General features: G+C 42.3%; 1 protein-coding gene across 1 annotated transcript; it reads right to left on the bottom strand.

The window, feature by feature from the left end:
- Positions 1-1,241: 1,241 nt before the first annotated feature.
- Positions 1,242-8,270, bottom strand: FAM177B (family with sequence similarity 177 member B). Its single transcript, XM_078076885.1, has 4 exons — positions 8,184-8,270; positions 4,563-4,901; positions 4,206-4,272; positions 1,242-1,771 (listed from the first exon to the last, which is right to left on the bottom strand). Exons 2-4 carry the CDS (start codon positions 4,719-4,721, stop codon positions 1,605-1,607), a joined length of 393 nt encoding a protein of 130 aa, XP_077933011.1. The 5' UTR covers positions 4,722-4,901; positions 8,184-8,270; the 3' UTR covers positions 1,242-1,604.
- Between the last annotated feature and the right edge of the window lie 4,921 nt (positions 8,271-13,191).

The following is a 13,191-nucleotide window of genomic DNA, read 5'->3' as shown; positions in this document are numbered from 1 at the left end:
TGGCTGGGACTGGAATATGTGAGACAGTCTTTCATCCTTGGGAATCTCTTTCCACGTGGCCTTTCATTATCGAGAAGTCTAGCCCAAGCTTCTTTACTATGTGGAGTTTCTAAGAGGACAGGCTCCCATTTGCCGGTGCCCGTCAAGCCTCCACTTGCGTCACATGCGCTGCTGTCTCAATTGCCGAAACAAATGTTGTGGCCAAGCCCAGCGTCAATGTAGATGGGACAGTACCGGGGCGTGAATTCCAGAAGGCATGGTTCTTTGGGGATTTTCAAGGTAACAGTCTATAACAGCCACTAATTAAGCATTAACATTGAATATTCACAGTTTTAAAAGTGTTTTCCCATTATCCCGTTTTGTTTAACAGTAAATCTTGAGGAACAAATATATGCCACCCCTGTTTTACAGAGAAGGGGACAAGGGCTCAGAAATCTGGACACTCAACTAGTAAATGGTAAAATTGAGGCTTGACCTCAGGTCTTATTACTGCCAGTCCTGTGTTTTTCTGTTCTATCACAGCGACCTCTCGCCCGCACAACCTGTGATATCTAGCTATGATCTCCATGTTTGATCTTTCCAGGTTTTGAAATTTTGCTGACAAATAAACAAAATCATCCATTTTTCAAATACTTTTTATAGAGCTTAGATTATTGTTTTTAATTGTGTGGGGGGAGATGCACCCAATTCTCAAAGACTTTGATATATTGTAACAAAGTTACTAGCAATGTTTGCTTATTGTAAAGCAAGCCCCAACTAAGCCAGGGCGGCTACTGGAAAGCAAACGCCTTACATCAAACCCTGAAAGGGGACTTATTTAGACTTCATAATGCCCAAAGTTTCTTCTGAGGAACAGCTTCTTTTCTGCACCCTAGCCGCACGATGAAGAGTTTCAGTCCAAAATTGCCAGATCCAAATTCTTTCAGGCATTTGCATTTATTTGCAAACATCAATAATAAGAGATCACAACTGACTAGCAAGACTTGCATTACAGTGGGGTGGGTGGGGGAGGAGTTGACTTGGTGGGGGGGGGCTCATAAAATTGAGAAAGCATCCATAATTCTCATTACTGCTTGCAATCACTGGATGCTGGAGAATAAATCACAAGGAGATTAAGATCGGGTCTGGCTCAGAAGCACAACCTCTGTGCTGTTGCCATGGGTCATGAGTGGTGGAGAAACAGACATTCAGAGGAACTACAGTCCTGGGGCCCATTATGAGCTGAAATCTGCTGCCAGGCCCTCCCCAGATGAGGTGCTCCACTGAAGAACACCCTGGGCAATGTGCTGTTGTCTGGTTCCATACTCTTGGCCCCCAGCCTCCAGGTGACACTTTTCATTAGGAACCTTGGCTGGCTGGGCCTTTGATCCATTCCCTTCACTTTCCTTGTCACTTTCCTGGTATGGAGAGAAATACAGAAAAGTTTAACTGCAAACCAGATACCTCTGAACTCCCCCTCTTGCAGAGACACCCCTGTAAGAAGCTTCTTTATTTAAGTAATCTCAGGCTTCATGGTCAGCCAACTTCCACAGCCCATCTCATGACATTCGAACTTCACACAAGAGAGGCAACTACAAAGTATCATGGAGTGAAACTGTTAATGATTACCAGGAGGGAGAATAATTTATATGAAGTGGAAGCAGCCAATCTTCCCCCATCAGGATGTCACATACCTTATCTTGTGTTCTATAGTACTCATTTAACACATACTGATATTTGGGTTGATTGAGACCAAAGAAGGTAGCAAATCTTCCACCAAGGAATTCACATGCTAAAAGAAAGAATAAGCTCTTTGGTAAGCTGAATTAATAACAAACTTAGAGTCAATTTAAGGGGTAAGAGTTTAAACTTGCCTGCAGGTGATCCATTACTACACTTAACTTCAAGGTTGACAAAAGATTTCAATTGCTCTAGACTCTCAAAAAGTTCTAGGACTCAAAAAGAATTGTTAAATCTTCTATCTTCACATGGGATTACGTCTATAAACGATCCTTTCCAGATGGGTATGCCAGGAGAGATTTTCCAAAATACTTACTACCCAGGGTCAGCGTTGGTCCTGATCAATCAGAATAGATGCTTTGGGTGTGAAAGTTAGGGATAAAGGTTTAGCATTAATAGTGGTTGCCTGAAGGTGTCTCCTAGAAACGTTTTTCTTTAAAATTATAAATTTTTGGGACGCCTCGGTGGCTCAGTCGTTAAGTGTCTGCCTTCGGCTCAGGTCATGATCCCAGGGTCCTGGGATCGAGTCCCACATTGGGCTCCTTGCTCAGTGAGGAGCCTGCTTCTCCCTCTCCCTCTGCTGCTCCCCCTGCTTGTGCTCTCTCTCTCTCTCTCTCTCTCTGACAAATAATAAATAAATAAAAATCTTTAAAATAAAATAAAATAAAATAAAATGAAATTATAAATTTCTGACACCTACCCCCTATGATACAATTTTCTGATCCCCGTGACTGATTCTTCTTCTTGGGATGTTGCTCATATCGCACATCAAAATGGGGCTCTCCATTTTTTAATGTGTTTTATCTTTTCAGAAATACTGTAGCTCTTTAATCTGTTTGCCACCGTGCCTGGTACATGTGTGTAAGAGAAGTTTCTAAAATATTAGAATAAATCTTGGGAAGTTTTCCTGTTTATGACCTACTAGAATTGTAAATTGAAAACACTCGTTACAGTTTCATCTGGGTTTCAGTTCTATCCAAAGTTTCTGTGTGGAGCCCAGGGTGCTGCATGCCAGCGTATTTATGCTTCCTCTACCACCTGGAAGCCCCACGCAGATGTGCTTGAACACTACAGTTCTGCTTGGAACTTGGAAGCCAGCTTGATTCCCCGGTGTCCTGTCCTTGCCATCTTAAGTCAAAACCCAACATGGAAATCACTGCAGTCCCTGTTCTCCTCCACATTTTCATATCGCTGTATTGGGTTTTGCTTTTTTCACCAGACCTAGTCTCCTAAGGCTTTCTCTCTCCAAAACATTTCACCTCTTCAGCCTTTCCCCAACTAAAGCACAGAGCTTTCTGGAAGACAGCATTTTTTCTGCCAATGTATTATGATTGAGGCAAGATTAGTACCTCACCTAGATTCCCGAAGTAACTTCCAAATCCCTAACCCTTTACCCTGATATGAAAGTCCTTTAAGGCTCATACCATCTGACTAAATCACCTCATCATCACTTTTTACTATAATTTAAAGACTTTTCTCCCCTCCCCTGCCCCCAGTGACTTTCATGATCCCCATACTGACCTTAGCCATACTTTCATAGCACTCTGATGGTATTGCCTCCATATGTCAGCATTACTGAGTCTCCCCATCAGTAGTCCCTATGCTCCTTCTACCCTGGTGATTGTGGCAACAAATTATAATTATGGGCATGTTTACTGGCCTATAATATCCACTGAATATTGAGTCCCTTGAAAGCAAAGACTGTCACTTGTCTTTGTGTCCCAGGGACCCGCACAGTGCCAAACACATATTGGCACTCAATAAATGTTTATTTAATGAATGAATGAAGATCAGTTCCTCAGAGCTATAGCTATACTTCATATTTTCTCACATTTTTAAAGTTGTTTCCTCCCTGTTGTCCATACAAGCATATGAAAGTTAGGAGGAAACAAGTAATTAGGTATCACAATTGTGTTTTAAAGAAAATTGGTGAATGTTGAGCAAAATAAAATTTAGTATTTCATCTGTTATAAATAGCCACTTAGGCCATTCATGGTGTCCCTGGGAAGGGTCAATAAAGTTCTTCTTCATAACAGAGTGATCATTGAGGGAACTTGGAACTGTGTCATATTACAATAGTTTAAAAAAAAAAGCTTGGAAGTTTATTCAGATAAAGAGTCAACTGGGGATGGGGAGAGGCTTCCAATATTTGCAACCCTGCCCTCTGAAAGAGGAATCTAGACTTGTTTTATACGGTCTTAAGAAAGACACCTAAGATCAATGGGAATAACTTTAAAAGAAGACAAAATAGAAGGTAGAATTTACTGAAAAGAGTTGGAAAGAGATGGGAGGGTCTGCCTAAAGATGTGAGGTTCTATGCCTTTGGAAATGTTGAAGCATAGATTGAGAACTGACCGAGTCGTCCCTTCTCCAGGATGCCATGGTGTAGATTAAACTATTGGAAGCCCTAACTCTGAGGGTCTGTTAAGTCTATCCTTGAGTATTTAGGACAAAATAAATGAATAAATAACCTTGGCAATACTTACTAGAAAATGAGGTGCTTGCTATTTGCCCTGCCCAAAACCATAGATAGGGCCCCCATGAAAGTGTAGACTGAAAAAAACAGAGAGAGAGAAATCAAGTTAGAGTAATTATTAACAAGAATGGTGATACAAAGTGTTTCATGTAGAGGTTTCAAATGTTTTATAGTATATTCCATTTTCTTTCTCATAGAGAAGAAATACAAAGTTATCAAAATTATGAGTTGACTATAACTGGATCTAGAAAGCAAACCAAGGGGAATAAGGAGTCAGCTTAAAACTGTATTTTCTACAAACCTTGTCTGGCTTAATCTCTCATTTACTCAGCCCCCATGTTCACTTATATTGATACTCTAAGCTTACGGGATCATGTATTGAATTCGTTTTCTGTTCCTTTTTTTCTTCCTCTTCCTCCTCCTCTGTGCTGTATTCTTCCATGATGTCTCCATCAATGAAATGGATAATTCTTTTGGGAGATCTACTCTTCTCTAATTCTGACTCCTGGAAATTGTCTTTTTCCATAAGAAAATAAAACAACTAGTGAATTAAAAACAGGGCACCTTAGGGCAAGTTGCCCTGGGCAGTGTTTATATAGCTGAGAACTGTCTAGTTATTTTCAATTGATGGTAAAGCTAGAGACTTCAGATGTAATCATAGCTGTGATCTCATCACTTCTTCAAATTCAACAAGGACTGTTCAGTTCTGTATCAAAATGGAAAAAATTTAATTAGTAGTGAAAATGGGAACCTTGAGTCTCCAAACAAAAATCTCAACAGGGTTCCCTTACCCCTTATTAATTATAAAACCAACAAATACTAGTAAGAAGAGGCCATTAACCTGTGGAAATTTCCCAATTATTTCAATAAATAGTGAGAGGCAATATAAGTAGTGATTAAGAGTAGAGGTTTTGCACAAAGAAGAAAAAATTGCCAAGTATACCTGGTAAAGGACTTATTTTCAGAATATGTAAAGAACTATTATAATTCAAAAAGTAAAAAACAAACAACTCAATTGAAATATGAGCAAAGGAGGATGTCTGGGTGGCTCAGTGGGTTAAACATCTGCCTTCGGCTTGGGTCATGATCCCGTGGTCCTGGGATGGAGCCCTATGTCAGGATCCCTGCTCAGTGGGGAGTCTGTTTCTCCCTCTCCCTCTGCCTCTCCCCCCTGGCTTGTGCTCTCTCTCTTGCTCACTCTCTCTCTCTCAAATAAATAAATAAAATCTTTAAAAAAAAAATCCTATTACTTAGTATCTCTGTGCCTTGGTTTCCTTATCTATAAAATAAGAATAATACAATTTGAGTGTATGTTTGACTATAGTACCAACCTTATAAAATGAGAATTCAATGAGTAAAGACACACTGCGGAATTAGAACAATTCTTAGGAAATAGCAAGTGTCCTAGTAAAAGCTAGCTATTATTAAGTACCTATCACGTAATAGTGTATATGTTAGATACTATTCTAATGTGGTAAGCACACTATTGTCTTAATTAGTACTTAATATATTTTAAGGTTATATCAGCAAATATGGCAGACTGAGTTGATATGAAAGACGTCTTTCCTGTTCCAAATACACAAAATTAAACAAATAAAAATATTAAATCAAGCTGTACTAAGGCAGTAAGAGAGACACAGAGACCGTAAAGAAGGAAGGCTAGGTATCAGCAAAAGAAGGAAACCTTAAAATCCTAAGAGTGAGCCAAAGCTGATGTGGTTCCTGAGGGTTTCAGAACTAGATATAGGTGTTGGGGGCGGGGGGCCTGAAGTTTTAACACAGGTGCAGAGAGGAGAGCCCAAATCACAGATCCTGTGAGTGTGAGGAGGCGAAGTGAAACACCCGCATAAAGCCAAGATAATAAAGTACAATCTTACCTATAAAATCTGGACTAGGAGAATTGCCTACTGCTTTACAAAAGTGGCAAAGTAATTTATCATCTCCTAGCAACATGGGTAGAAATAATCACCTGAAAAATATTGGAACCCCAGGCCAGTACCAAATGCCGGGGTGTGTGGCCAAATTCATAGTCCTCCTGTGGTATGAGGACCCAAAGTGAAGCTGCAGGACCTAAAGGCAGCGTAATTCACAGAACTCTGTTGGAAGCAAGCACAAAGCCGCCCTGGAGGGAACTGTCAGCAAGACAGGGTACGCCGGATCTCCACTAAAAACAACCCTTACTGAGGAGGCACTTGCAAAAACTTACAAATCACAGGAAGAAACCAATCGTCTTGAGGAAGGGTAAGCAGATGAAAAAATTGGGAGAGTCTTCACCCAAGAGTTAGGAGTAATAGAACAACACAAAACTTGAAAGTGAATATGTTTCATATATTCAAAGGGATAAAGGAAACAAAACATAATATCCAAGAGGAACAGGTTGATTTGAAAAAGAACTGAACAGAAATTCTAGAAATGAAATATATAGTCAATATAGATAGGTTGGATGTAGATTGAACAATGAAGAAATCTCTCATAACACAGCATGAAGAGGTATTACATATTCCATTAACATGAAAGAAAAGTTTTGAGATGAAGAATGGGTGAGAAAGTTCAATACCTGTTGATTGGGAGTTCAGAAGAAGTGAATAGAAAAAATGGGGAACATAATGTTTGAAGAGGTAATGGCTATGAATTTTCAATATTTGAAGAACAACATAAATTCTCAAATATAGGAAACATAAAGAATCCTAAGGGGTAAATAATAATGAAATCAAACCTAGACCATGGAAATTACAGAAAATCTTAAAGTTTACAATAGAGAAGGCAGATGACTCACAAAGGAATAACAGTTAGACTAGTGGCTGGCTTTAGATCAGCAACAATTGAGACCAGAAATACATATGTTTATGTATATAGCAATATTCATATATTTATGTGTTGTAAGGGCCAAGGGCAGGCTGCCCCAAGATAGGCCACTTTGGCATATTGATTATTAAATAAAAGTTACTTAAGAGCCAGCCTGTGAGGGGCGCCTGGGTGGCTCAGTCAGTTAAGCGTCTGCCTTCAGCTCAGGTCATGATCCCAGGGTCCTGGGATCGAGCCCCGCATTGGGCTCCCTGCTCCGCGGGAAGCCTCCTTCTCCCTCTCCCACTCCCCCTGCTTGCGTTCCCCCTCTCTCTGTGTCTCTCTCTGTCAAATAAATAAATCTTTAAAAAAAAAAAAAAAGAGCCAGCCTGTGGGAGAAGGACACTCAGACCCTCCTCTGTCCCCCTGAAAGCAGGAAATCTATGTGAAAAGTACCCTCCCTGGGTACCAGAGGTAGGAAATTTAGAGCCAATAAGACTGTACAAACAACCCTTGTTACTTTTTACTAATTTACTATCCCAGCCCAAAGTCTGTTTAGAAGTTTACTAATTGAAGCTCTGAAAGTTTTGTTTGTCCTGTCAATTCTTCACAGATTTATTGTCTCTCTGTCTAAAAAGTACAAAATCTGCCAGCCTTGGTCATTTCTTTGGGTCTCAATTTCATTATTGAGTCTCTGTGTGCACGCACTAGAACTTTGTTGGGTTTTTTTTTTCTCCTGTTAATCTGTCTCCTGTAAATTTAATTCTTAGTACAACTGGAAGACCTTGAGCATAGAAAAGAATTTTTCATGCCTTCAGTATATGTGAATAAATCACCAGATCTTACTGGCACAGTGCTGAGTTTATGTCATTGGCAAAGGTGAGAGTTGCACAAGGCCCATCAAGGGTTAAATTTGTCTTCCTGCAGTAAGGTGATGGGATACCCACCCAGCACAGGGGCTTCTAAGGAGACCTGAGCAATACACAGGGTTTTCCCTGCCTGACTTAGTGACCCTATCACAACAGGGCCTCAGCAAGAAATAAGAAAAGTTGCTACCATTTAGTTTCTGATGCCAAAGAGCAGCAAAAAGTAACCATTTTAATTTGGTGTTTAAGACCAAATTGTCAGGGCCATGAGAAATAAAACACAGCCTACAACAATAATCAAAAGGAAATGAAAACATTTTTAAAGACATCTCACCTACCTTTATCCCTCTGCTTTTCCTTTCATTGCTTTTATTCGTTATGTTTGGCTTTGAAAGTAGTACAAAATTTGGTGCTGGAAGTTGTTCGGGAGATGATATATCAATGAAACTTGGCTGAGGCCATACAGAGCCCTCAAATACGCTGACGTGGACGTGCTCTAGTGTGTGTCTTACAGGGTGGAACATGTTTGAGTTGTGGGAAGGTCAGTTACATTACACAGCGGCATTACATAAACCCAGTGGCAGTTAAACTTGTCCAGGTTAGAAGCATCTAAGGGTCTTTTAAGAAATTCTAAGGGCAGACCACACACCCCAGACCACTTAAATCACAATCTCTATGGGTTGGACATGGGCATCAGTTATGTTTGAAGCTGCCCAGGTGACCCCACTGTGCAGGCAAGTTTGGGGACCAGTGCCCAAGGAAGTAGGAAAAGATTTAATAATTTGGTGTACATTGAGCTAGTGCCAAGACATCTTGTGTATTTTTTTTCAAGAGGGCTTTTTACATTTTGCTTTCTGAGCCTTCCCCCCAACTTTGCTCCAAGCTAAAAAGCTTAAATATAAAAAGTTTAATAAGGCCTAACAGTCCCACTATCATTTACTGTATATTACTCCTCTGAAGACCATCTCCCAGTTCGTACATTTCCAAACCAAGTGAAGTAAACCATCCCCCATATACCTGGCTTAACTGTTACCTGTATTACAGATTAATGATACCTGTTGGCTCTCTGAAGAAAATACTGGTTTGGGTTCTTCATGATAATAGTGTTAGGAGTTAAATGGGCATTTATATCTTTTAATTCAGGGGGGCTCAAAGGGAGGGAGGGAGGGAGGGAGGGAGGAGAGAAAAAAAAAAGAAAGTGAGAGACCTAGCTTATAGTCGATTTAGTGAATGTTTTTCTGCCACCTAATGGACTTTTTGGGATGTGCTATGCAAAATTACTGAAGAATGTGGAATCTGCTTACTTTTCTTAAAGACTTTATTGAGAGAGATCCAGAGAGAGCGGGGGAGGGGCGAGGAAGGGGGAGAAGCAGCCTTCCCACTGACCAGGGAGCCTGGGGGGGGGGGCGGGGGCTTGATCCCAGGACCCTGAGATCATGACCTGAGCCAAAGGCAAATGCTTAACTGACTGAGCCACCCAGGTGCCCCCGGAATCTACTTATTTTTATTTACAGAACCCTTGGAAGCACCACCAACTTCACACCATGTATGTAGACCTGGATGTTTTGCAAGTGATCTTTCAGAAGACCAAATACTCCCTACAACATGCTTTTTATCTCCATTTAATTCTTATGAGCACCTCTACTTTTTGTTTCTTAAAAACCCCAAATCCAGTTTATCAAGTATATAATTAACAGACCATATAATCTCCCTAACCTTTCAGTATTGCAGTACCTCGGGGCTCAGTGATTGGATCTCTTCTGTTTTTATCTATTCATTGATGATCTTATTTGGCCCTATGGTTTTTTTTTTTTTTAAGATTATTTATTTATTTATTTGACAGAGAGATAGAACAAGTAGGCAGAGAGGCAGGCAGAGGAAGAGGGAGAAGCAGGCTCCCCGCTGAGCAGGGAGCCCGATGCAGGGCTCCATCCCAGGACCCTGGGATCATGACCTGAGACGAAGGCAGATGCTTAACCGACTGAGCCACCCAGGCGCCCCATGACCCTATGGCTATAAGTACTATCTACACACAAATTTATAACCAACAGTGTTATCTCCAGGTCAGACTTTCCCTTGGATCTCAGATTCATAGATCCTCCTTTCTACTTAACACCGCTTCTTGGATGTCTAATAGACCTCTCAGCCCTGACATACCTAAATCTTTGCTCACACTTCCAGTGCACTCTCCTTCCTACATACCCCTCCCCTAGACACACACTATCTCCTCCTCTGGGAGTCTTTCCATTTCAATAAATGGCAATTCTATTCTTCTAGTTGTTCAGACCAGAAACTTTGGAGTCATTCTTGATTCTTCTCATTTAATCACACTTCCCGGTAAGTCCACCAGGAAATCCTCTTGGATATTTCTGGAATGCTCATACCCCCCCTCCACACTGGTCTGAGCCATTATCTGTCACCTGGATTCTTACAGTGGCTCCTATCTGGCCCCCTACACTCTATACTCAGAAGGCAGCCAAGGTTGTTGACTCCTAAATCAGTTCCCATCACTGCTCTGCTTAAAACCCTCCAGGGGGTTGGCAGGGCACCTAGGGGAAAAGCCCAAGTCCTTACAATAACCTGCAGGGCTGTAGATCTGCCCCCCCCCAATACTTGTCTGATCTCATTTTGTGCTGCTCTCCCCTTCACTCATCCCACTTCCACACGCTGGCCTTTGCACTGTCCTTCCCTGAACACAGACTCCAGGCTGGGACCTCGAACCTGCAGTTCTCAGACTAGTCTTTCCTCCCTTGGACTTCGCCTCTTTCAGGGTTTTAATGCAAATGGTCTGCTCTGAGCTCCTCTGTCTCTGGAGGCCCCTTCCAGTTCCCTTCACCCTCACCACGGCCACCACCACTCAACAGTCTTGCTCACTATTGCGTCTCCTTAGCCCTTACCATCATTGAACATACCTTGTATTTCACTTGTCTCCCTGTCCCCTTGCCCCCAGCCGGTCCTCTGGCCAGAGTGGGAGGGGCTTTACCTGTGTGCTTCCTGCTCCATCTCCCGCCCTCCAGAGACGTGGCTGGAACTCAGTATTTGTTTAAGAAATGAACCATATGTTTAGATCATTTGAACGGGTGGCGGGGGCAGGGATTATGTAATAGACTGGGGGAAAAAAGGAGAGAACAGACTTGTAATTGGCTTTATTTCTGATGCTAAAACGGCTGCCTTTTAGTATTTTTCTCATTACGTTTACACATTAATCATTTCACTATCTCCTTCACTGCAACACAGCACTGTAATCCGTCCCAACAAAATAACACACTAGTTCCACATGTCAGCATTTAACTTCAGGAAGACATCATACCGAAAATTTCCCAGAGTTCTTTCAGTTTTCATTAATCAAGGCATGTTTTCAAATGAACCAGGTTCAAATGCAGCAAAGCAGCAGCACACGTAGTTGGTTCCGCAGGAGCTAACGGGGTCAGGGCAGGTACTCCCAGCTTCCACCTTCCCCTCTTCCCCAGGTGGGGGTCTAAAGGTCGGGCCTCTGCCGAACGCAGGCCTGGGACAGCCCAAGCCCCACTGGGCCGAGCAGGATGGGCTACCCGTGTCTACCCGCCGTTTCCCGTGAGGAAAACGGCCGGCTCCACTGGGCCACTCACCCTGGAGGGGGAGCTGGCGGGGCTGAGCCAGGACTTGTGGGGACCGAGCAAAGATGAACACGTGCACCAGCCAACCGCGGCTCCCCGTGAGAACTGCTGACAGGGCGTTCCCTGGCAGGACTTTTGTATCTCTATTTTCAGGATTGAACCGTGTACGTGCACCCAACCACTGTGGATAGAGTGACATTACTGAGGGCATTTCTCAACTTTTTCTATGTCATGACAGATGATAAGGAAATTCTCTGAAATTCTGGAGGTGACCAGCCTGGGAGCTCCAGCCACCTTACGCTCTGCCCAACTGAGAGGCTGAGTTGGCTGAGATCAGTAGGTTGAGGGAAACTACTTGAGAAGCTTTAGAGAATAAAACCCAAGGGGTGCCTGGCCAGGGGAATTTGAGCCCCATGTTGAGTGGGTGTAGGGATTACATAAATAAGCAAAACTTAAAAAAAAAATTTTTTTTTTGGAGAATAAAACTCAAGCCACTGGTGAACAAACATTTTCTCTAGGGAGCAAATGAATGACAATATGAACTCACACCTACCTCAAGCATATCAAAGGCTTTAGATATATTGAATTGCATTTTAGTGATAGCTCTGGCCTTTTGGATAAGTGGGTTTTTGTTTTATAATTCAAAGTAGGCTCCCCTTAATTTAGTCCCTTTAGTTTACTACTAAAACATGTTTAAAAATAAAGATGTAGGGGCACCTGGGTGGCTCAGTCGGTTAAGCGTCTGCCTTTGGCTCAGGTCACGATCTCAAGGTCCTGGGATTGAGCTCCCCCATGGGGCTCTGTGCTCAATGGGGAGTCTGCTTCTCCTTCTCCCTCTGCCCCCTCCCCTACTTGTGCTCTAATAAATAAATAAATAAAATCTTTAAAAATAAAATTAAAATGTTGGGGCGCCTGGGTGGCTCAGTTGTTAAGCATCTGCCTTCGGCTCAGGTCATGATCCCAGGGTCCTGGGATCGAGCCCCACATTGGGCTCCCTGTTCCGCGGGGAGTCTGCTTCTCTCTCTCCCACTCCCCCTGCTTGTGTTCCTTCTCTCGCTGTGTCTCTCTCTGTCAAATAAATAAATAAAATCTTAAAATAAAATAAAATAAAATTAAATTAAATTAAAATGTAAATTCCAAGCAAATTGCTCAAATATCAAATCTTCAGACACAAAATTATGGTAACCCAAATGACATTGCAAGTTTTTTTTTTAAGATTTTAGAGAGAGAGCACAATGGCGGGGGGGGGGTAGGGAGAACCAGACTCCCCACTGAACAGGGAGCCTGACACGGGGCTCGATCCTGATCCCAGGACCCTGGGATCACAACCTGACCAGATGGCAGACTAGCTTAACTGAGCCACCCAGGCACCCCACAAATTTATTTTTATACACATATTAAGAGACAAATAATGTGGTATTTTCTAAAGCACACTCTGGAAAATAAGATTTCTGAATGGGGTTCTATGTCTCAGTAACATTTATATGGCACTGAAAATGCCACCTCAAGTTTCCAAAGCACAGAGTTTTGTACAGAGCACTGCTCAGCCACAAGGACTGGCTCTCTAGCCCAGTTTCCCACAGAACACACCACATCCAGTGTGACGAGTACGGTAGATACAGGCCAAGTGAACTCCTACTTTGAGATTCAGAGGTGGTAAGTACCAATAAACATAAATAGGAACCAAGGAGGTGGGGGAGTGTTGGATATTTAATGAACTCCGGTGGCGTGAAGCCACTGATGCACGTGT

Source organism: Halichoerus grypus, chromosome 7, assembly GCF_964656455.1.
Source record: "Halichoerus grypus chromosome 7, mHalGry1.hap1.1, whole genome shotgun sequence".
NCBI classification, from domain to species: Eukaryota; Metazoa; Chordata; class Mammalia; order Carnivora; family Phocidae; genus Halichoerus; species Halichoerus grypus.
This window is presented reverse-complemented; position numbering and strand designations above follow the sequence as displayed.

What these genes read in the sequence shown, in the direction of transcription:
- FAM177B (XM_078076885.1), bottom strand. Translation starts at nt 4,721, where the DNA reads ATGGAAAAAGACAATTTCCAGGAGTCAGAATTAGAGAAGAGTAGATCT. An exon ending in CGAATTCAATACATGATCCC is followed by an intron (nt 4,273 to 4,562) that starts GTAAGCTTAGAG and finishes TGTTTTTTTCAG; the next exon opens with TCTACACTTTCATGGGGGCC. An exon ending in AGCAAGCACCTCATTTTCTA is followed by an intron (nt 1,772 to 4,205) that starts GTAAGTATTGCC and finishes TCTTTCTTTTAG; the next exon opens with CATGTGAATTCCTTGGTGGA.